This window comes from Panthera onca, chromosome E1 (genome assembly GCF_046562875.1).
Source record: "Panthera onca isolate mPanOnc1 chromosome E1, mPanOnc1 haplotype 2, whole genome shotgun sequence".
Lineage (NCBI taxonomy): Eukaryota > Metazoa > Chordata > Mammalia > Carnivora > Felidae > Panthera > Panthera onca.
The window spans coordinates 59,657,099-59,681,076 of record NC_138352.1 but is presented as its reverse complement, the minus strand read 5'-3'; the positions used below and the strand labels follow the sequence as shown (position 1 = coordinate 59,681,076).

At 43.3% G+C, this 23,978-nt stretch overlaps 1 protein-coding gene across 1 annotated transcript in view; it reads left to right on the top strand.

Annotated features, from left to right (window-relative positions):
• EFTUD2 (elongation factor Tu GTP binding domain containing 2) overlaps nucleotides 1-23,978 on the top strand; it is a 39,239-nt gene that overhangs the window by 935 nt on the left and 14,326 nt on the right. Inside the window, exons 2-11 of the mRNA XM_060645871.3 lie at nucleotides 2,851-2,959; nucleotides 8,155-8,320; nucleotides 8,987-9,065; nucleotides 10,624-10,699; nucleotides 11,186-11,251; nucleotides 12,006-12,041; nucleotides 14,456-14,546; nucleotides 15,478-15,560; nucleotides 18,415-18,581; nucleotides 20,827-20,951. Coding sequence (XP_060501854.1) covers nucleotides 2,855-2,959; nucleotides 8,155-8,320; nucleotides 8,987-9,065; nucleotides 10,624-10,699; nucleotides 11,186-11,251; nucleotides 12,006-12,041; nucleotides 14,456-14,546; nucleotides 15,478-15,560; nucleotides 18,415-18,581; nucleotides 20,827-20,951 — 994 coding nt within the window. The 5' untranslated portion in view covers nucleotides 2,851-2,854. The remainder of the gene's footprint in view (nucleotides 1-2,850; nucleotides 2,960-8,154; nucleotides 8,321-8,986; nucleotides 9,066-10,623; nucleotides 10,700-11,185; nucleotides 11,252-12,005; nucleotides 12,042-14,455; nucleotides 14,547-15,477; nucleotides 15,561-18,414; nucleotides 18,582-20,826; nucleotides 20,952-23,978) is intronic.

Below are 23,978 nucleotides of genomic sequence, written 5' to 3'. Positions count from 1 at the left end.
AGCAGGCTCCACGCTGCCAGCACAGAGCCGGATGAGGGGCTTGATCTCATAAATCGTGAGATCCTGACCTGAACCGAAAATCAGGAGCGGACACTTAACCTACTGAGCCACCCAGGCGCCCCAGGGAGGACTATTTTTATTTTAGAGTGACATTGTCAGAGAGTGACATTTTGGAAGGGACCTGAGTAAAATGAAGGAACACGGTATAATATCCAAGGGAAGAGCATTTGAGAAGAGAATAAGTGCAATGACTCTGGAGTAGACATCAGCTTGGTTTGTTCCATTAGCAGCCTTTTCTAAAAATGTGTGCGATTTCATGGATCTTGGGAGAATGAAATGAGCACAGATGTGATAGCTCTTTGGAAGTAAAAAGAATCTCTATGCACATGAAAGTTACTAACATTTAGTTACAAGTTTTAGAGCTAGTCCTTTACTTGAGATAAATATCACTATCTCAGAATTAAATATTTGAAACATTTATCCACTTCTACTTATGCAAGGTACTATCTTAGGCATTGGCAGCTAGGGACAAGGAATACAGGTCCCTGTATTCAAGAATGGCCAGGGGTGCCTGCGTGGTTGTGGGTTAAACATCCCACTTCAGCTCAGGTCATGATCTGTGGTTTGTGGTTTCGAGCCCTGCAGGGGGCTCTGTGCTGACAGCTCAGAACCTGGAGCCTGCTTCAGATTCTCTGTCTCCCTCTCTCTCTCTCTGCCCCTTCCCTGATCACATGCTTGTGCCTGTGCACTCTCTCTCTCTCTCTCTCAAAAATAAACATTAAAAAAAAAAAAAAGAATGGCTAAAATATAATGCTTGTTAACATTTATTGAGTCTGGGGTGGGGGCGGGGGGGGGGGGGAGAGAGAGAGAGAGAGAGAGAGAGAGGGGGGGGGGGGGGAATGAGTCCCAAGGAGGCTCCACGCTCAACATGAAGCCAAACACAGGGCTTGATCCCACAACCCTGGGATCATGACCTGAGCCAAAATCAAGAATTGGACACTCAACTCTTGATTGACGGACAATCAAGAGGATGCTCTACCAACTGAGCCACCCAGGTGCCCCTAAGTCTCATACTTTTTATGCAGTGGAGATTACTCACTCCATTTTCCAGTTGAGGAAATAGATTTGGAGGAGTGCAGTAACTTACTTGAAGTATATCGTTATTAAGTGACCAAGTTAGGATTCAAATCTAGGTCTTTGAACTCTTTTAACCCTTACCCCACCTCTGGTCTGTTATTACTTATAAACTGTAGGGTTGTTGGAGAGGTTAATTAGTAGTAAACTGTCATTCATGGCAGAATTAAATGCTGATTAAGGTACAAAAAGCTATAGCAATGTAGGGGAGTGAGAAATTGAGGATCTAGAAAAGCTGGAAGGAGGTGGCATTTGAGTTATTACTTTAAATAGAATTTCCATAATTGAAGTAGAGAGAACCCAGAAAATACTTATTAATTACAATGATAAAACTAGTAACTTGACATTGGAAAAGTCTGGGAAATATCACCATAATTGAGTGATTAAATTAACATCACCACTAATGAGACAAATTAAAATCATGAACCACCTGATAAGAGATGCACTGAAAGGAACACTGCATTACTTCTGAGATATTCTGCCAAAAAAACAAAACCTGAATCTAATCATAGGGAAATATCAGGCAAGCCCAAATTAAGGGACATTTTACAAAAATCAGTAGCCTGTAACCTTCAAAAGTGTAGTGTCATAAAAGTCAAGGGGAGACTGGGGAGCTGTTGTTGAATGCAAACGTGGGATCCTAGGTTGGCTTTTTTTGCTATGCAGCATATTATTAGAACAGTTTGTGGGGGTGTCTGGGTGGCTCAGTCAGTTAAGCATCCTCCTCTTGGTTTGGGCTCAGGTCATGATCTCATGGTTTGTGGGTTTGAGCCCTGCGTCGGCTCCACACTGACAATGCAGAGCCTGCTTGGGATTCTCTCTCTCCCCCTCTTTCTGCCCCTCCCCTGCTCATGCTTGCTCTAAATAAATAAATAAACAAACAAACTTAAAAAAAATCAATTTGTGAATGTTGAATAGAGGTCTGTGGATTAGGTGGTAGTAATGTGTCACTATTCATTTTCTGATTTTGATCGTTGTGTTTTGGTTATGTAGGAAAATGTCCTTGTTTGTAGGAATCACACACACTGAAGCAGAGGTTGGAAAACTTTTTCTACCAAGGGTCAGATAGTAAACATTTTAGGCTGGTTGAGCCATATGGTCTCAGTTGCAACTACTCAACTTTGCTGTTAACAGTGTAAAAGCAATCACAGACATTATAAATGAATGAGCACGGCTGTGTTCCAATAAAGCTGTTTTTATAGACACTGAAATTTGAATTTTATGCAATTAATTTGCACATATCATGAAATATTCTTTTGATTTTTTTTTTTCAACTTTAAAAATAAAAGGCATTTTTAGCTTGGGGGCTGTATGAAAACCAGCAGTAGTCGAGATTGGCCACAGGGCATAGTTTGCTAAACTCCTACTCTCAAGTATTAGGGGGTGATGAGGCACTGTCAGCAACTTATTCTCAAGTAATTTAGGAAAAAAAATTATTTGTGCTACTTTGCAACTCTCTGGTATTAAATTATTTTAAAGTTAAAAATCTTTTTAGTATTACAAGAATAGGAGAAGAGAAGGGAAACAGGGACAACAAGTAGAACAGCGAGGAGGGGAAAGTACAGGGCTTGGGGAGGAGCAGTCAGTGGGTGGCTGTAACTGGAGAGGAGATGTGCGGAGGGATACAGTCAACTGTAAGGTTAGAAATACGGGGCTGTGTTGTGGAGACCTTGGCTACCTTGCCAGAATCTCACTCCTCTTTTCCTTGAATTTTAGCATCATGGATACCGACTTATATGACGAGTTTGGAAATTATATTGGACCAGAGCTTGATTCTGATGAAGATGATGATGAACTGGGCAGAGAGACCAAAGATCTTGATGAGGTAAAACAAATTTATTGCAATTTTCATCTTTCTCTTAAAAAAGAAAAAATAGTACTGGATCGTCTGTGCTCCCATAATATCCTGTGTACATCTGTCACATTGCACCTTTTTTTTTTTAATAATTATTTTATGTTTATATATTTATTCTGAGAGAGAGACAGCACAGACCCCAACATGGGGCTCGAACCCACAGACTGCGAGATCATGACCTGAGCTGAAGTCAGACGATTAAGTGACTGAGCCACCTAGGTGCCCCAGTTTTTAATTTTTTTTATAAGCCAGTTTTTTCCTTTTTTTTTTTTTTTTTTTAATGTTTATTTATTGTGAGAGGGAGGAATGGAAGAGAGAGAGAATCCCGAGCAGGCTCCACGCCCGACAAGGGGCTCAATCCCACAAGACTGGGACCATGACCTGAGCCAAAATCAAGAGCCGGATGCTCAACCGACTGAGTCACCCATGTGCTCGATCCAAGTTTTTCTTTTTAAAAATATCTTAAAGAGAAGGGTGCCTGGGTAGCTCAGTTGGTTGGGTGTCTGACTTTGGCTTAGGTCATGATCTCACAGTCCATGAGTTTGAGTCCTGCATCGGGCTCTGTGCTGACAGCTCAGAGCCTGGAGCCTGCTTTGGATTCTGTCTCCCTCTCTCTGCCCCTCCCCGTCTCACTCTCTGTCTCTCAAAAATAAACATTAAAAACAATTTTTAAGAATACTTTAAAGAGTTATTTTTCATCTTACAAGCAATTGGTGAATACATTCTCATTCAGATCAAATAGATAGAAAGTCTTTTTGGTCCTTATTCTATTTCACTCTTCCTAAGGTAATCATTATAATTCATGATGGCCTCATGGAAGGAATATGGGCTGGGTTATAATACAGTTAGGAGAGGTCACAGCTGATAGAACAGTGGGACCCAAAGAGTATCGATTAATGGATCACCACCAGAGGTGACGTGCCCCAGGCATCCATGGTTGGTCTCATCCTTTCAACCATTTTATCAATGACCTAGTTGAAGATAGAGAATTCACACATGACATAAGCTAACACACTGGATAGCAGACTCTTAATTCAGAGTGATCTCAACAAACTTGAATACTGAGCTAAATAAAGGAATTCATTCGTTATTTATAATCACTTACTGTTTGCAAGGGATCATGATACAGAGAGAGCCAAGGCACTGTCTCTGCCCTCCAGGAACCTACTGCCCACCAGGAGAGATGAAGTATGAAAATATGTATAGCATGAAGCAGGGAGGGACAAGTGCCGTTTAAATAATTTTATCTTAGTACTGTAGTAATAGTTTATAAGGAGGGATTATTTCTGGCTGGGATGACCAAGAAAGCTATCTGAGGAAGTGATGTTCATAGTGGAGCCAAAGACTGGGGAGGCATCTGTAGGGATAGAAAGTGGAGTGATTAGTGGTTGCCTTCAATTCGGGCCATGGAATTGGGGAGTGATGGCCGGAGCGTACAGGATTTCTTTTTGGGGTAACAAAAACGTAACGTCGTTTGTGGTGGTGGTTGCACAGCTCTGAATATATTAAAAAACCACTGAATTGTGCACTTAAAATGGGTGAATTTTGGGGAACGTCAATTATATTTCACTAATGCTGTTAACAAAGAAATACTTTAAAGAAAAAATGGGATCGCTTAGGCTATGTGTGAACATTCTCCCCTCAGTCCCTAGTGTTGAGTTCCTCCTACTCTGGTTCATGCTCCTTGATACTGTTGCTCGTGCAGGGTCCTGCTCTTGTTTAGTTTACTTATTAATTCCTTTTTATCTCTTTATTGTGCCTGTTACCACAGTAATCATTATAGCACGTGCACGTGTGTCTCTGTATGATGTATAAAATGTGAGTGGTTGCATTGTTAACGTAAGTACCGCAATGGCATCAGGTTTCTGTGTCTTCCTGCTTCTCACTTCTTCCACCAGGCACTGCGGTGAGTGATGTGCTTTTGGATCCATCCTCTGGTGCTGTGTGTCCGTCTGGTCTGATTGCTGCTCAGTAATCCCTGGTGGGCATTGCTTTCTTCCTCCCCAAAAATAAAGCTGCAGCGGATATTCTCAGATATGTCCCTTTCTGTACCATGTGAAAATGCCTTTGGGTTATATTCCCAAAAGCAGAGTTGCAGATCCCAGGATCAGGTACATATTTAATGTGTTTATTTCAGGGGTTTAGTTTAGTTCAGGGGTTTTCACGAAGTACAGTCAGATTGTTCCTCACCTTGCCTGCACTAGTCAATACTGCTTCCAGCAGAACGAGAGTTCTTGTAGCCTCCCTGTCCACACGGGATGCACAGACTTTAAAAACGTTTTTGTTTTGATGTAACAGTAAAGAGGTGCATACAATTTTGATAATGGAGGGAGGAAAGAAGGAAGAACATTCTAGAAAGGAGTGCAACGAGCAGGAGCCCAGAGGTTGCATGTTAGGAGGAAATGATTTCTCCTCCCAGTTGCCACAGCGCAGTCCTTGGAGGACGGCTGCAGGGATGAAGCACAGAGGAGGAGGGACCAGACTCTGGAAGGCCTTGAATGGAGAACTGGGAGAAAGGGGTGACAAAAAATAAAAATAAAATAAAATAAATTAAAAAAAAAGAAAGGGGGTGACATGATCAAAGCACGATGCTGGGACTCTTCCTTTAGTGAAGGGAGGGTCAAGGAGGCCAGGAGCTCATCACGGTGGAAGGGTGCACAGGTGTGGAGGTGGGGGGGGAGGAAATGGGAGCAGTGAGATGACTAGCAGAACACTGGTTATTAAATAGAAATGAGAAAAAGGCGTGTGTGTGGTTTTATTTTAGATTTGTCAAGTTTGAGCTACCAACAGGACACCCAGCTAGAATTAATTACAGGTAGTTGGAAATTATTACATAAAATCCTACAGTTAGATTCAAAATGCAGTCAGCAGTATGGGGCCGGAGGGAACTGGCTTAATAGCCATTGTGGAGCCACCACCAGGAGAATGTGTACAGTTACCCAGAGAGCTAATGTAATGTCAGGTCACGTTAATAGAAGTAGAGCGTAAAGGTGATAGAGGTAGCCAGTCGGCATACCACTGGAGGGTTTCTTGTTCTTTTTAAGAAAGTAGTTGACGTGCTGGAATTTGTGTGAAGGAAAACAGGCTCCCACCAGTATATCCACCCACCTCCCTACCTCTGTGCCATATGCCTTCCCTCCTGTTCTTATGGATGATTTGTTTGCATTCCTATCTACTAGAAACTAGGTCCCATCCCTTCTCACCTACCTGTGAGTTCTCCCCCTCCTGTGCCAGTTTTTCCTCTGCTAGATCATTCCCATCAGCATATAGACATGCTGATATTTCACCTTAAAATCCTCTTAACTGATCCAATATCCCCCTTCCTGTTACCCTGCTTCCCATTGCAGCATATCTCAAAACAGTTAGTGATACTTGCTGTCTCCAAATCCTCTCCTCCCTTTTTATGTCAAACCTATTTCTATCCTCTGCTTCTCCCATTCCACAGAGCCCGCTCTTGTCAAAGTCACTAGTGACCTCTGCCCCAGACCCAGTCCTCATCTTACTTGGCCTATCTGCAGCATCTGACCCGGCTGATCACTCCCTCCTTAAAATCCCCTCTTCTGTTGGCTTCCCCGGAACCCCCTAGTTTTCCTTCTCACTGGCACCCATCATCACAAACAACTATTTTAATTAATTAATTAATTAAGTTTTATTTTAGAGAGAGCACATACAAAAGTTGGGGAGAGGGGGAGAGGCAAGAGGTGGGGTAGGAGGGGGAAGCCGGGGGGGGGAGAGAGAGAGAGAGAGAGAGAGAGAGAGAGAGAGAGAGAGAGAGAATCCTAATGAGGCTCCACACTCGGCACAGAGCCCCCAACACGGTGCTCAATCCCACAATCCTAGGATCATGACCTAGGCCAAAATCAAGAGTTGGATGTGCAACCAACTGATCCACCCAGGCACTCCATTTTATTTTATTTTTATTTTTATTTTTATTTTTATTTTTTAACATTTATTCATTTTTGAGAGACAGAGCATGAGCAGGGGAGGGGCAGAGAGAGAGGGAGACACAGAACCCAAAGCAGTTCCAAGCTGAGCTGTCAGCACAGAGCCTGATGTGGGGCTTGAACCATGAACTTTGGGATCATGACCTGAACTAAAGTCACACGCTTAACTGAGCCACCCAGGCACCCGCAGGCACCCCGTTTTAAATATTATTTATTTATTTACTTTTTATTTGTCACAAACAGTTGTAAAATACTTTCATCATCCCAGAAAGAAGCCCCATACCCCTTAACCATTGCCCTGCAATTCTCCCAGCCCTAGGCAACCACTAATCTACCTTCTGTCTCTATAGATTTGCCTATTCTGGGCATTACATATAAGTGGAATCCTACAATATGTGTGGCCTTTTGTGTCTGACTTCTGTCACTTAGCATAATATTTTCAAGGTTTGTCCATGTGGTAGCAGGTGTAAATATTTCTTTTTTTTTTGTCAAATGATATTCCATTGTATAAATATACCACATTTTATTTATCCAGTCATCAGTTGATTGACATTTGGGTTGTTTCCACTTTTTGACCATTGTGAGTAATGCTACTATGAACGTGTGTGTATAACTTTTTGTGTAACTTAGATTTTCAGTTGTCTTGGGTATACATCTATTAACAGAATTACTGGGTCGTAGGGTAACTCTGTGGTTAACATTTTGAGGAACTACCAAACTTTTCCAAAGTGGCTGCACCATTTTACATTCCCACCAGCAGTGTCTAAGGGTTCCAGTTTCTCCACATCCTCACCAACACCTGTTATTATCTGTCACAAAGGTATTTTTCAAAAACAGCTCTGAATCTAAGTAAAAAAACCTAAAGGTATGCACTTGTTCCCAGCTTCTACCTCTTATTTCTGACTTCTGCCCTTGAAGGAAGTGATTTTTCCCCTTAAAAGGATGTGTTATGATAAGCGATTTGTTTTCTCCAGTCTCCGTCCACTTGTGATCCACATGTAGGAAGGGGCTAGCTTGAAACAGGAGAGCCATCTGTACAGACTTGTCTTTGTAAAGGATCACGCAAGAGTAGAGCCTGCCCCACTGACTCCCTGGCGCTGAACTCAAAATAAGAAGCTGTCAAGCCTGTGAAGTCATTGCTCTTGAGTCACATGACGTAGATGGTCACTGAGAAGGAAAGGTGTGTGCCTCTCAGGACCTCCTCCCCTCTCTTGCTCTTAGATGGATGATGACGACGATGACGATGACGTAGGAGATCACGATGAGGACCACCCTGGGATGGAGGTGGTGCTGCACGAGGACAAGAAGTACTACCCCACAGCTGAGGAGGTGTACGGTCCTGAGGTGGAGACCATCGTGCAAGAGGAAGACACCCAGCCTCTCACCGGTAAGTCAGCAGGCACCGGGTCGTGAGAGGTGAGATCAAGAAAGCTTCAGTTCATAGCCGTGGTCGGTGTGGAAAGTTCAGGGAATGAACTCATTCGTTTTTCTTCACTATGCTCAGTATTGCTTCCGAATTGAGATTTGTCTAACCCTGTTTTAATATGTAGTACAACTTGTAGCTTGTTACTAAGCAAATAGGAATCGCTTCTTTATTTATTGAATTTTGGGTTTGGTGCTTATGACTGTATTTTAAGTTCTTTGTCTGGTGTGAGCTGTTTTTCCATCCAAAGAATCCCAACTCCTTTACCCAGTCCACACAGTGCTGATCTTCCACTTCTTTAATCATTTTCATTCATCTTCTGGGAAGTGGTTGGATTTCATAAATGCAAGGATAGATTTTGAACTGACACTGATCTCAGCCTATATCCAGTCCCTTTCCCTTCCTCCCACAAAATGAAGTCCAAACCCCTCAGTCCATAGTTTGAGAGCCTTCTCTGTCTTGTGCCAAACTGCATTCCCAAACGTGTCTGAACGTATGAGTGATCCTTGAGAATAACATAAATTGATGTCACATATCATACATTCTGAAAGCTCAGTCTACTGAAATGGGGCTCTGTATTTTTATGTTTTATGCCAACCTGCACGTCACAACTTTTGTTTTCCTGCCTAGAACCTATAATTAAGCCGGTGAAAACCAAGAAGTTCACTCTGATGGAGCAGACTTTACCTGTCACGGTGTATGAAATGGAGTAAGTTACAAGGTTTCTCAGCCTCTCTGCACAAATAGTGTGGGTTCATTTTTCTGTGGAGGTAGGAGGTGGTTTGTGGTTGAAGTAACCAATGAATTATAAAAGCAAAACTCCTCCCCTACAATTTGCCAGAATTTTCTTTGAGCATACATGGTTGCTGGACTATGTAGAGTCCATCTTAACTTTTCTCCTGGCTCTCATTCAGACCTCAGCCTTTTCTCTTCCAACCCCTTAGTTTGGTATTAGAAGCCACCCGTGGAGACAGAACTGGGTATTGTAATGGTCAGTGTTGAGACCACCAGAGGGCATTTTGACTTGATAGGATTGCTAAGTGTTTGGGGAATATAACAATTCTATATTTTGGAAAGGAGGGCACAAGTAGGTGGATACGTGTGTAGAGTACTTAGACTCTTCATACAGCAGACTTTTGAAAATATTTTCATTGATGAATTGCATTTGTAAGGTCCCCATTATGTTGAAGTGCTTGTGACTCATTATTAGATAATGAAACTTAAAAAAAAAATGTTGACATCTAGTACATCTGAAAGAGTAGGGTCCCTTCTGGAATGGTCAGCTCACCTGCCCTCATTCAGCCGTTTTGGAAGCAACTTTTCAATTATCTTCCAAACTTGCTTCATGTTCTCTTGTGTTCTCACTGGTGATTTTTTAAATTTTCCAGTCTTTGTTTCTTAAACTTTTTAATTTTATTTTTTTTTAATTTTATTTTTTTTAATTTAATTTAATTTAATTTAATTTAATTTTATTTTATTTTATTTTATTTTATTTTATTATTTTAGAGAGTGTGAGCTGGGGAGGGGGCAGAGAGGGAAAGAGAGAGAAAGAGAGAGAGTGAATCTTAAGCAGGTTCCACGCTCAATGTGGAGCCCAACACAGGGCTTGATTTCATGACTCTGGGCTCATAACCTGAACCAAAACCAGGAGTCAGACACTGAACCGACTGAGCCACCTAGGTTCCCCCAAATTTCCAGTCTTTGAAAGCGGGCTAGAGATTTCAAAGAGCCAAAGTCCTCTGAAGGCTACCTGCCATGAGTAATGTGGGTGATAAACAAGACAGATAGTGCTGGTTTTGATCAAGATGGAACTCATTAACGAGATGGGGGTTTCTCAAAAGTTTTGTTAACTAGCTCTGAGGACAATTTTGAAAGAGAAGCTCTCTCAGTGATTTTGAGTCCGCTTAGCATTAATGGAATAAATCTATAGTGTCTAACCTGGAGATTTTGAATGGGGCAGTCCTTGTGTGCGTGCCCGTGTGTATTCTTACTGGTATTTGGGTTTGCTTTTCTTGCTTGCTTTTGAAATCTCATGATTTTACTGGTGAAATCCCCATTTCACAGGTTGGTTCACCTCGCGGGTAAGTCTCTTCCGTTCCCAGAGCCAGAACCAGAACCACGTAGATGTAGAAATTCACGTGTGCCTCTGAGTGCTCTCCAGTTGGTCTGAGAGTTGTTCCTGACAAAATACCTGAAACAGCTCTGTGCCACTCCCCACTTGGAAGCTTTTGCCAAAGTCCCTTTTCTCTTTCCCTTTCTCCTTTCAGCTTCTTGGCAGATTTGATGGATAACTCGGAGCTCATCAGAAATGTGACCCTCTGTGGCCATCTCCACCATGGCAAGGTGAGAGAACTTTCAGCTACTTGGAACAGGATTTCTCTTAGTTCCTGCTCTTTTTTTCAGCCCTCAGAGTCACAGGTTGGGGTTTGAAGCCATAACATTGGACCTCCTGATTCTGGGGGGCCTCCATGCGTAGTGTGAATCCATTTTGTGAAATTCTAGCTTTTCCTGAGCAGCAGGTGGGTGGAGCCTGTTTCTAAGCCACTTACAGCCTTGTGTCTACATCTGGACAGAAGAGGGGAAATTGAGCCTTACTCTGATTTTATAAGTTTTCATTTCCCGGGGGAATGCTTTGTCCAAGAAAGATTTCATCTTTCATTTGAAAATAATCCTGTGGCTTCAGTGTTAATCCCTTGCTGTCCCATAATCCTCCTTGCTCTCCTCTTCCTCTCCTTATCCCCAAGTTATGTGCTGTATTGGGCACTGGGGGAGGGGTAGAGTAGATTTTCCTTTGTGCTTGACAGATCTTAACCTTCTCTTCCCTTTCAGACATGTTTTGTAGATTGTTTAATAGAGCAGACTCACCCGGAAATCAGGAAGCGCTATGACCAAGATGTGAGTAGAAATTCTGTGGAGGGTTTAGGATGAACCATTCAGAATATGGTGTCTCTCTCTTTCCCCTTCCTTCCACTTTCCCACTCTTGTTATAAATAATGACACCTACAAAGTGCTGCTTTATAATTGTAATCTCTATTCATAGCCTTTAAGAAAGTAATTTTAACTTTCTCGAGAGCATAGAGAATATTAACCTGCAGTATTTTTGGATGATCTGTTCTGCACTTGGGATCTTTCCTCTGTTCTGATATATCCTGACTTTTATAGCCTGTTCTTTCCTGTCATAGTATTAATAGTCTACTCTATAAATATAATACAATTGGACCTTGTTGTTTTCATGATAAATTTAAATGCCTGTGAATGAGGCCAAGTGTGGCTGCAAGTCTCAGAGCAATAAATGTTCTGTGTCTGCTAGATTGAGTGTTTTGACATGCGGGGCGTTCCATAAAGGCTGGATATGTCTCCCTTCACCACTTTAGAATTCAGTGTATTTGATCAAATTGAGCTCTCCAGCCATACCTGGTCCTCGGTGACCACCACCCTAACCCCCCAAAAAATCCATTCAGGAGCATTTTCCATCTGAGAGGGCACTGGTCTCATTGTTTGGAATTTCTGTAGGATACCCTTCTGTCTTCCATCTATCCTTCTGAGGCAGAAACCCTTGAGTTGGGAGCTGGTGGGGGAAAGTGATTGATGGTTTGTGTGGGAGAGGAGTCTGAAGTCAGTTGGTAACAGCGCTTCATTTTTTTTTCAGCTGTGCTACACTGACATCCTCTTCACAGAGCAGGAGGTAGGTGTTCCTGGGGAAATCCAATTGTTGCCCACACCAGACCCATCAGGAGTTCTATAGGGAATGTGGGGGAGCCTTTATGCTAACACTTTGCTCTATACTGTACTCCCTCTCTCACTCCCACCTCACGTCTCTTTATCTTGCTGCTTCTCCCAGTCGTCCCCTGATCTGTATATATTACTTGAAAGAGAGGTGGGCAGGCAAGCTTTAGGGTAGGTGGGGGGACCTTCCTACCCTTACTTTTAATTTGGCCTAGTAGGGCAAGGCCCAACAGGTGATATCTACATTTCTGCAATAAGTTATATAGAAACCCAACAGGATTTTTTAAATGACATCATCCTCAAAACCCATGAGATGATTCCATCTATATGATGATCTCTTTCTAGGAGTAGCTTCTCTTTGAGAGTGGGTACCTCTGTCGTTGTGCTTCTATTCTGTGTAAAGCAGTGAGCGTACCTCACTGTCTTTCCCATTCCAGCTGGTGGCTCTTTCTTCCATCTGGATCTTTCCCCTGCTCTCTGACCCCTCTCTTTCCTCTCTCCTTTATTTCTGTCTCTGTTTCTTAAATGACCACATGGAGAGCTCAAGTTCCTAAGTGCGGTTTATTTACTAAAGGAACTTTGAACAGTGCAAGCTTATGATAAGTAATTAACAGATGTTAGCTTTTGTTTTTTAACATGTATGACTAGAGTGTTTTTAATACTTACTTCTTTTTATAACTTTTGGTTCCCAAGTTTTATTCAAGAACTCATACAAAATATTCCAGATAGGGGCGCCTGGGTGGCTCAGTCGGTTGAGCGTCTGACTTTGGCTCATGTCATGGTCTCACGGTTTGCAAGTTTGAGCCCCACGTCCGGCTCTGTGCTGACAGCTCAGAGCCTGGAGCCTGCTTCAGATTCTGTGTCTCCCTCCCTCTCTGCCCCTCGCCAGCTCACACAGTCTCTCTCAAAAATAAATATTAGGGGCGCCTGGGTGGCTCAGTCGGTTGAGCGTCCGACTTCGGCTCAGGTCATGATCTCGCGGTGTGTGAGTTCGAGCCCCGCGTCGGGCTCTGTGCTGGCAGCTCAGAGCCTGGAGCCTGCTTCCGATTCTGTGTCTCCCTCTCTCTCTGCCCCTCCCCCGCTCATGCTCTGTCTCTCTCTGTCTCAAAAATAAATAAAAACATTTAAATAAATAAATATTTAAAAAATTTAAAAAAATATTCCAGATAAATGCATTTTAATCTTTCTCTTCTTCCTCGTGGTTAATCCAGAAGTAACACAATTCATAACTCTCTTTGTTGCGAGTAACTACATATCACACAGATTATTCTTCTTCAAATTAAAAAAAATTTTTTTTAATATTTACTTTTGAGAGAGAGCGAGAGCGCAAGCTGGGGAGGGGCAGAGAGAGGAAGACAGAGGATCCGAAGCAGGCTCTGTGCCGACAGCAACTAGCCTGACGTGGGGCTCCAGCTCACAAACTGTGAGACCATGACCTGAGCTGAAGTCTGACACTCAGCCGACTGAGCCACCCTGGTGCCCCTCTTCAGATATTTTTTGCTGAGATATTTCAAACACCTTTTGGAAAAAGACACCTCAGAAATGACAGTAATCTTGCTCTTGCTCCTTTGAATGGTTACAACCCCTCCACCAACATTCCCGGCTTTGCCATTCTCTTTGATTCTCTTGAGGAAACTGCTCCAAACTGGCAGCATCCATGATTCCATCTCCTACAAAGTGGGTGCAGTCAAGGGTAGACTTCAGAACTTTTTTTTTTTGTGCCCCTTTGTCACAAGCTTTTTCATGGGTGCCATGGTGGCAGCGGGGGCCAAAAGGGTCTAATTTTTTTTGAAACCCTAAAATGCAGCAGGATGTTTCATTTCACTTATATAATGCTTTAGTTATTTTTTGTTAACCGTGTATTAAGATCGTAGGATCTTGGATTCTCTGTTAAGATATAATCCTGCTTTACTTGTTCTTTTGGTTTTTTGTGTTTTTTTTTTTTTTTTAAGTTTATTTATTTTGAGAGAGAGAGAAAAACAGAAAACAGAGCGGGGAGAGGGGCAGAAAGAGGGAGAGACAGAATCCCAAGCGGGCCTCACACCATCAGCGCAGAGCCTCACATGGGGCTCGAACACACAAACCGTGACGTCGTGACCTGAGTTGAGGTCAAGACTTGGGTGCTTAACCGACTGAGCCACCCAGGCACCCCTATTTTTACTTTTGTTGTATTTGAACGAGACCTCTGCAGAAATGATGTTTAACACCAAGATAGCTCATCTTCAGGGTCATTCTGATTAGAGGCCTAGATAAAAATAACACTCAAGAAGAGACGTCAGCGTAACTACTAGCAACTGGCAAGCCCCTGGAGCAGAAGGAACTCCTCTTGCATAGGAAGAAATCCTAATGACCACTCTTTCTTCGTGATTTCAGAGAGGTGTTGGCATCAAAAGCACTCCAGTGACAGTGGTCTTGCCAGATACCAAAGGAAAGTCTTACCTCTTCAATATCATGGACACTCCAGGTGGGACATTCCTTTTACTATGAGACCTTGCCCTCCTTTTTTTTTGTGCTCTCTTTCCAGAATAGAACAGAGCATTTCATCTTTGTGTTTACATTCCTTCACTTCTCCTTTCGTTGAGATAATTTCCTTTTTCACTGTCTCCTTTGCTTCTGACTAGTTAATTAGCAGGCACTGTGCAGCAGGCCTTCTCTTTCGCTCCTCTCTTTGCTCTGCTCTAAAATATTTAAATATTAGGGAGTCTCATTCATTGACTCATTCCAGCCTGTGTCAGGCCCCATGCTAGACACTTGATAATGAAGGTGAGTCAGACATGGCCCTGGCTTCGGGCACACTAAGTCTTTTGAAGGAAACCGTGGGGTCAGTGCACCAAGTGGCGGTGGACATACAGGTCACAGGAGCAGCATACCTTGCCCTGTGACAGACTGTGTCTTTATCTAATGGAAAGGACCAACTCGGGGCAGAGTTTTAAGTAGAAAAACTGGAGCTTTGACAGGTTGACCTTCTTCTCATCCTCGGATGCCCAGTGCCCTGATACCTCTCAGCCCCTGTCCCTGTCCCCCACCGGCAGCACCTTGGCTTATCTCTCACGCACCAGGCCCTCTTGCCCTTTCTCCAGCCTCTGAATCGTCTTGTGCCTCCCAGAACTCTGCTGACTGCTGATGAGACCTAGCTGGTGTGTGAATGTCGATGTTATTGCCCTCCTAGGCAAACACTTCCTTCTTTTTGTGTTTGGGGACCCCCTGTATAAAAGTTTAATCCAAGCACATGACTCTACCTGGTAGAATTTTATACGATGTAGGGAGTTGTGGGGAGAAGGGAAAGGACATGTTTGGGGGCTCACATGCTTTGCAGTGTTCCCTTAGGCTACCTACAAGTTAATTTGCGTCATCCTGCCACCACGCAGGTGACTTACTGGGTATTTGCCTTTCAGGACATGTGAATTTTTCTGATGAGGTCACAGCTGGCTTGCGCATCTCAGATGGAGTTGTCCTTTTCATCGATGCGGCTGAAGGGGTGAGTCTGCCGCTACCCTCTTATGATCCCTCCTCCATGTTAGGTTTGCCCCACACAATGCCTAGTGCATTGAGTGAGCTGGGAACCAGAGACGATGAAAGTCTGTGGGATTAAGGCTCACGTTTGCTCTGAAATTAAGGCAGCCTATGAAGGTCACAATTACTTCTCAGTATGAGTTCTTCACTCCTTGTCCAGTGAAGGTCAAAATGATAGGACCCAAAATAAAATGACAAATGTAATTAAAAGAGGGAGGAGAGTATATTCGTGTAAATGGATTTTAAATATTAATGAGTTTTTCTTTTTTTAAATTTTTTTATGTTTATTTTATTTTTGAGAGAGAGCGAGCGAGCTCGAGCATGAGCTGGGGAAGGGCAGAGAGAGATGGAGACACAGGACTGAAGCAGGCTCCAGGCTCTGAGCTGTCAGCACAGAACCCAGTGCGGTGCTCGAGCCCACAAACTGTGAGATCATGACCTGCGCCGAAGTCAGATGCTTAACCAACTGAGTCACCCAGGCGCCCCAATGAGTTTTTCTAAAATAGAGTTTGGAATCAAAAGACTCAAGGCATCTTGTATATTTCTAAATTGAGAGATTAGGTAATTTGGCTAACTTTGTTCATGTTGTCATTGGTGATTTTGCCAGCAGAGGGAGCCAGAGTTGCTTTTTTTTTTTTTCTTCCCCCTCTATTTGATTTCATTTTGGAATACACATACTTTCAAATTTATTGAAAAGTTGGAAGAACAGTACAAGGAGTGCACCCTCATTTGCTTTGTAATTCTTTCTCTGTAGATGTATACACACACATATGAGTGTGTATTTTCCCCGTGAATTATTTCAAAATACAATATTTCAGCATGTTACCTAAGAACAAGGACATTCACTTACATGACCAAAATACAGTTCCCAAAATCAGGGAATTTAACATTGATACAGTATTGTTGTACAGATCTTTTTCTCCAGACCTTACAGAATTTCACTAACTGTCCCAGTAGTGTCCCTTATAGAATTTTCTTTTCTGATCGAGGATGCTGCCTAGCATTCAGTCCTCATGTCTCTTCAGTCTCTTAATTGGAATCATTTGATTGGAACTATTCAATAGTCTTTCTTGGTTTTTTTATAACGGCATTTTTGAAGAGTATAAATTATACTTGTTTGGTAGTATGTCTCTCCATCTGGCCTCGTTGAATGTTTGCTCCTGATCGCATTCAGGTTATTTTTGACCCAAGTGCAAATGTAGCTGTATTGTTCTTAGTCCATCACATTAGGAGGCCCATGGTGTTACCTTATCCCATTATTGGTGATACTAACTTTGATTGCTTGGTTAAGGTGGGTTTACCAGTTTTCTCCTGTGTAAAGTTACTATTTTCCCCCTTGGTAATAAATAATTTGTGGAGAGATACCTTGAGGCTCTGTATACATTCTACTCCTTTTCAAACTTTGCCTATTAGTTTTATCATCTGTTAATTTTTTTTTTTTTTTTAAATGTAAGCTCTATGCCCAGTGTGGGGCTCAAAGTCATGACCCCGAGATCAAGAGTCGCATGCTCTACTGACTGAGCCAGCCAGGCACCCCAAGTTTTATCCTCCATTAATCATTCCTAGTTTATTTCCATAGTAGTTGCAAATGATGATTTTCTAACTCTTATTATTCCTTTTTTTTAAATGTATATTTATTTTTGAAAGAGAGAGGGAGAGAGACAGTGTAAGAGGAAGAGGGGCAGAGAGAGAGGGAGACACAGAATCTGAAGCAGGCTCCAGGCTCTGAGCTGTCAGCACAGAGCCCGACGCCGGGCTCGAACTTGTGAACCATGAGATCACCCGAGCCAAAGTCAGACACTCAACTGTCTGAGCCACTCAGGCATCCCCTCCTATTATATTTTTTGGTTGGAATTCTATTTTGAGGAAGGGCTTTCCTTTCTCCCCCATTTGCTTATTTATTGTCAGTATGGATATGTGGATTTTTATTTCATTCAGTGGGTTATAATCCATTATTTTCCTTACATATTTTGATGCTCTATCCCAGATTTGGTTAGGTAGAGCTCCTTTGTTCTTTTGACATGCCCCATCTTTTTTGGAGTACTTCCTTCCTTTCAGGCACAAAAAGATGTTCTGGATTCATTTTGTGCTTTACCTGCCCCAGTCCTGGAATCAGCTATTTCTTCAAGGAGCTCTGGCTCCTTGTAGTGGGGACTGGGATAGAAACAAACGCCATGGTGTGTTCACTGCTCCTGGGGTCCATTACTTCTAGATCTTTTCACTGAACACAGATAATACATACACACACACATCTATAACTATTTTTTTGTTTACGTTTTTATTTATTTTGAGAGAAAGAGAATGTGCGTGAGTAGGGAAGGGGCAGGGAGAGGGGGGAGAGTGAGAATCCCAGGCACGCTCTGCGCTGTGAGCACAGAGCTTAATGTGGGTCTCGATCTCACAAACTGAGATCATGACCTGAGCCGAAATCAAGTCAGACGCTCAACTGACTGAGCCACCAAGGTGCCCCAACTATTTCTACACATACATATTAAATGGGATAAATAATAAAAAAAGAAGAAATCGTATTTTCATCCTAATGCCCACAGTTCCATTCAGTACCATAGCTGCTTCCTAAGCCTGCTTCTGTCCCTTCTCCAGCACTGAGAAACCTGGCTCCCAGCATCATCAGGCTGTTTAGTCGTATCTCAATCCTGCCAGGTGCCCTCTTTACCCTCTGCTTACACCCAATAATCAGTTTCCCGAGGTTCTCTTTTCCTCATAGTTTGTATTTTCAGATAGTACCTTCTTTGGCTTTGCTCTGGACTTTTCTGCCCTTTTTGCTCTTACCACCACTTTCTGGGTCTTGTGTCTCTCAGGTGATGCTAAACACAGAGCGGCTGATCAAGCACGCAGTACAGGAGAGGCTGGCGGTCACCGTGTGCATCAACAAGATTGACCGGCTGATCCTGGAGCTAAAGCTGCCGCCAACTGATGCTTATTATAAGCTGCGCCACATCGTAGATGAGGTCAACGGATTAATAAGGTATGGGACCCGGGGCTCCTGGATGGCTCAGTCTGTTAAGCGTCTGACTCTTGGTTTCAGCTCAGGTCACGATCTTACAGTTTCGTGAGTTCGAGCCCCACGTCGGGCTCTGCGCTGACAGCACAGAGCCTTCTTGGGATTCTCTGTTTCCCCCTCTCTCTGCACCTCCCCCACTTGCACTGTCTCTTTCTCAAAAGAAATAAATAAACTTAAATAAATAAATAAATAAGGTATAGGACCCCGGGTGTGGATTTCCTGTCCTCAGGAACTCTGTTTTTTACAAATCTTAACCTTGAACACCTCTGGGGGGCAACCCTGATTTCTTGGGAGTACATAACGAGCTTTTTGGACAAGGCTAGGGGCACATTCCAGGGCTCTATAGGGTTTGACTCCACAACCTCGGCCTCATTGACCCTGTGCCTTCTCCGGCTGTACAGCCTAAGACCCACCTTCACTTCTGTGTTGTGTTCAATACCTGGGACTCTCAACTTGGTCTCGCCTTCACCCCATACCAAGTGTGTGAACCTGGGCAAGTGATGCTTGTAGAGCCTCAGGTTCTGCCTCTGTAAAAAGGGAATGAATGATAATAACGCTTACCTAATGGGATGTGATAAGAAATCAGATATTTGGAGCACCTGGTGGCTCAGTTGGTTGAGCATCCAACTTCAGCTCAGGTCATGGTCTCACAGTTTGTGGGTTTGAGCCCCACATCGGGCTCTGTGCTGACAGCTCAGCATGAGCGTGCGTGCTCTCGCGCCCTTCTCTCTTTCTCTCTTTCTGCCCTGCCCTCGCTCGTGCTCTGTCTCTCAAAAATAAATAAACGTTAAAAAAAAAAATTTTTTTTTTTTTTTAAAGAAATCAGGTAGATATTTGATGTAACCCACTTAGCATAGTGCTTAGCATGCAGTACCTGCCCCATGAATGATGTTAGTTGCTGTTATTAACACAAATTCAGTAAGTGAAGGAACTATTGGCTGTTGTTTTTGTGGACATAGTTGCTTTTCAGCAAGATGGATTTCAGGCTTATATTAATAAGTATGAGCGATGGCTGGGAGACCTCACAATACAGTATCAAGGTGACTTTGAAGAATAGGTTAAATATATCATAAAGACAGTCTTATCTGCGGGCTGACAGAAGGACTGGATGACTTATTGTGGCCCCTCAAAGGGCCCAGAATGAAGCTGTCCTATTGAGAGAACACCTCTCCAGTTAAGGACTGGGGATGGTACCTCCGTGGCCAGAGACAGATTTACCTTCAGGAGCCTCCCCCGTATGTAGTACTAATTCTCAACAGTGATCTCTTCTCCCTGGCTCCAGAAGACCGAGAATGACTGGAGACCAACATAATATCAGGAACCCCAAAGATGAAATGATAAACTTATTTATTACCTTAAAATAGAGGATGGGGCTAAATCCCGATCACCAAAATAAGAAGTCTGATCTCAGCCTCTAAACAAGAAACAGCAACGTGAGCATATTATTTAGAAATATGAGGACCATTGCTCTGAAAGCAGCTTTAACAGAGTTGAAAGCAGTTGCCTCTGGGGAACATAACTTGGGATATGGTGGAATAAGGTAGGAAACTGCTCTTTAGAAGCCAATACTTTCACTTCTAAATTAAGAAATTACATAAAACAATCTGTCAGTGAGGCTAGGGTTGTGGATTGAATTCCTGTATACAGCTGGTTTTCTTTGAAACTTTAGTGAACTTGGGATGCTGTGGCTTCTACGTGGCCTTTAAGATAAAGTTTTCATGTGAATTTGTATAACAATGCCTAATAAAATAAAGAGGAACTGGGCAGTGAGAGTGGGGAGCAAAGTTGCCCTTATTTTGTCTTTTGTTTTTTATTCACTTCTGATATTTATGTCTGTTTGTGTTTGTGAAATTCAGATTTCTCAAAAAGGTACTCCACTTTCACATCAGATTCCTTTCCTGTGTTTCAAGAGCTTTGTCTCTGACCTCCAAGTTTCCCCTTGTGTGTCTGGTGCAGTTAACTTCTCCAGGATCATGCACGAAGTTCCCAGCACTGGGAAGTCAGCTTGTTACTGGGAGTTAGGGGACAACTCCATCATGTCACTTTCTTGGGCCAGGCCGCTGGCAGCACTTGAGTGTGTTATGCAAGCCCCTTCTGAGAACAAGGGCTGGAGAGGGGTGATGACACAGAGTCCCTGCCCTTCACCCTTGGCATTATGTTGGTGTTGCTGCACAGCCCGGCTCTGCACTCATGACTGTCTCTGTTTCAGCATGTACTCCACCGATGAGAACCTGATCCTTTCCCCACTCCTGGGCAACGTCTGCTTCTCCAGCTCCCAGTACAGCATCTGCTTCACACTCGGCTCCTTTGCCAAGATCTATGCTGACACCTTCGGTAAGCTCTGGCTGGCGGGCTGTCTCCCAGCTTCCCCAGAGTCACGGGTGCCTTTCCTGCTGAAGAATTTAGAATTGGCTTCATGCCAGGGTCCCCTGTTTGGGGGAGCATTTTATCAACTATTATTGTCACGTTTCGGTCTCTTTTTGGCCCCTAGACCCTTTCTTTGGGCCAAGTGGCTTCTAAAGAATAGAAGAGTAAAGGTGACTGTGGAAGAAATGGGTGAAAAGGGAGCTCATTTTAGGAATAAGAATCTTTGTTAGCGTGAGACAGATATTTTCCAAGAGTAATTCTCCATGGGCGCAAAGCCCTGTCAGACCTCTTCCTCAGGGATGGAATGTCTGTCACTAGTGGTGTTTCTTCTGGCTGTCTCTCCAGCCATCTGTAGGCACATGGACATTTTGTAGGCCTACTCGAGAGCTCGAGTTGGATTTGCAGTCCCCCGGGATACCCAGCTGAATGATTTTACAGGTCCCGGAGCCTTGGCACAGAGCTCTGGGGCCGGCTTCCCAACTCCAGGAGACTCCTGTGCTCTTTACCTCTGTGCCTCCCAATTCCCTCAGATTCTGGTAACAACCATGTCCTGAGTGTCCAACACTGTCCTTTCGAGGAGGTCATAATTCACCCCGTTTTGAGGACTGCGGAGAGGCCCGGTGAGAGGTCTCACAGCTGACAGGCACTGGAGCTCCAGTGTTTCTGTTCTCACCACTCAGTGGTCCTTCACCCTCGTCTTTGCTCTTGTGAAAGAAATGGGCAAACGCAACTTGTTTGTTTGTTTTTTTAATATGTACTTATCCACTGCATCCTCATTGTAGAAACGTGGACGATACGGTAAAATCTCATCAAGAAAGCAAAACTCACCCATAACATCATTACCATAACCATGCAAACATTTTATAGTTCTTTCTGTGTTTAGTGTTCTGCATAAATGAGATCACATTTTATAGAGGGACATAAATAATATATAAAACATAACACAGATAAATTTTCACTCAGCATCGGATCACAGGAATTTGCCAAATTATTTTATTAAAATTCATTTCTATGAATTATTTTCTGTCACTGCCAGTTACTCCCCTGTATAGATGTGCTATAACTTAACTACTTTCTTATCATTAGGCATACATTTAGTTGTTTCTAGATGGCTCTTTTGAAAAAGAAAAGTAGATGGATAATAAATAAAACTTATCTGAGTAGGGTTCTGGTTTCCAGGTCTCTGAATATTCTTTACATCAGCATGTGAAGCAAAATCCAAGACCATTTCTGTAATTACAGTGTATTAATGATTTAGTTTCTGATTGAAAATGGCCCTGAGCCTCAGGAGAAAGTATTGCCCATCCTAGGAACCCACTGTTAGTTTACAAAGGAGCCAGCTCTGGGTTCCAGTATCATCCTCCTGAAAAGCCATGTATGGGGGCACCTGGGTGGCTCAGTTGGTTGAGCATCTGACTCAGGTCATGATCCCAGGGTCATGGGATCAAGCCCTGCACTGGGTTCTGCACTGAGCATGGAGACTGCTTAGGATTCTCTCTCTTTCTTCCTCTGCCCTTCTCCCCCATTTGCATTCTTTCTGTATACTTATATTTTTACAAAGGAGGGGAGGGGAGAAAAGTCATGTTTGGGACTTCTAGAAAGTCAGCTCTGAAAGGAATATCAGAGATCATTGAGTCCTTCCCCTTCATTCCACATATGGGAAAACTACGTCCAGGGTTACAGAACCTACTGGTGGGCTTGGGACTAGAATCTACTTGATGTTTTTTCCATCACACCGTACTTCCACAGTTGATGTCATGTCCTCTTAACTAAGAATCTGGCAACGCATGGGGAACAATCTCTGACTTCTAAGAACTCTGTCCAAGGGGTAGACGGAAACCTACAGAGTGTTGAACAACAGTGTATGACATCAGTTTGGGCAGGAAGAGATGGGGCTTCATGGGCAGGTGGAGAGTAGAGAGCTGGGAGTTCTAGATTCGCAGCATTGAAAGAGGAGGTACAGAGGCGGGTGGTTTGGACCCATGGCCTATTTAATAATGGTGAACTGTTTCACCAAAGGGGAGAGTTGAAGTAAAGCTGTGGGCAAGCTGGGTTGGGACCACATTGAGGAAGGCTTGGAATGCCAGGTTAAAGAATTTTGACTTTATCCTGTGAGCAGTTGGGAGCTGTTAAAGATTGGGGTAGGCTGACACGTGCAAAGCTGATAGAAGATAGGCCAGGAAGAAGGGTGGGTACAGGAAGGAACACCCGGTTAGACATTTTCACCAGTATTCAGATACAGGATCGTGAATATTGGGTTCCTGTTATTAGTGAGATTGAAAAGGAGGAGAAGAACCAGAGAGAAGTTCACCCTTTCTTCCACTGAGCGTTTATTAAACTTCCAGCATGGTAGGCCTAGTTCTTGTGAGCACTCAAGCAACTCAGTCCAGTGAGTATGCTGTACTATAAGGTGCAGTAATGGAGGCGTGTAAAAGACACAGTGGTTCAAAGGAGAGAGAGTCACTAACTAATGTGGGAAAGAAGGGAAGAATTTGGTAATTAGCAAAGTGGGGAAGAAAAAGATTTTGAACCTGGATGAAATGCCAAGGTAGCCTCAATAAAAGGGGGAATGGTCTGAAGGGGAGCGTGGCTTTAGGGGAAAAGTGATGAATATCCTTTATGGCATCTTGAGTGAAATCATCTAGATAGAAATACTCATGACAGAGTTGGTCATGTGACCAAATTGGCTAACAGGAGCTATGATTGAGAAGATCTTGAATTCTAAAAGCCACCGTTGCTTGGCTCAGCCTGACCAGGATTAAGAGTTACAGTCAAACTAAAAATATTAACTGGTAAAAGATGAGACAAAGGTAGGCTTTGGAGTTTTCTCTCCAGAGGACTAGATGTCTGCCTTCCAGAGGCTTGGGGCTAGTTTGAGCTTTAGCGTGGCATTGCAGCTGGGAGACTGCCCACACTGGCAGCGGAGAGCTTATGTGGATCAGGGAAGAGTGAAGGAGCCATTAAGCCCCACTTCTGGAAGGAACAGTGTTTAGG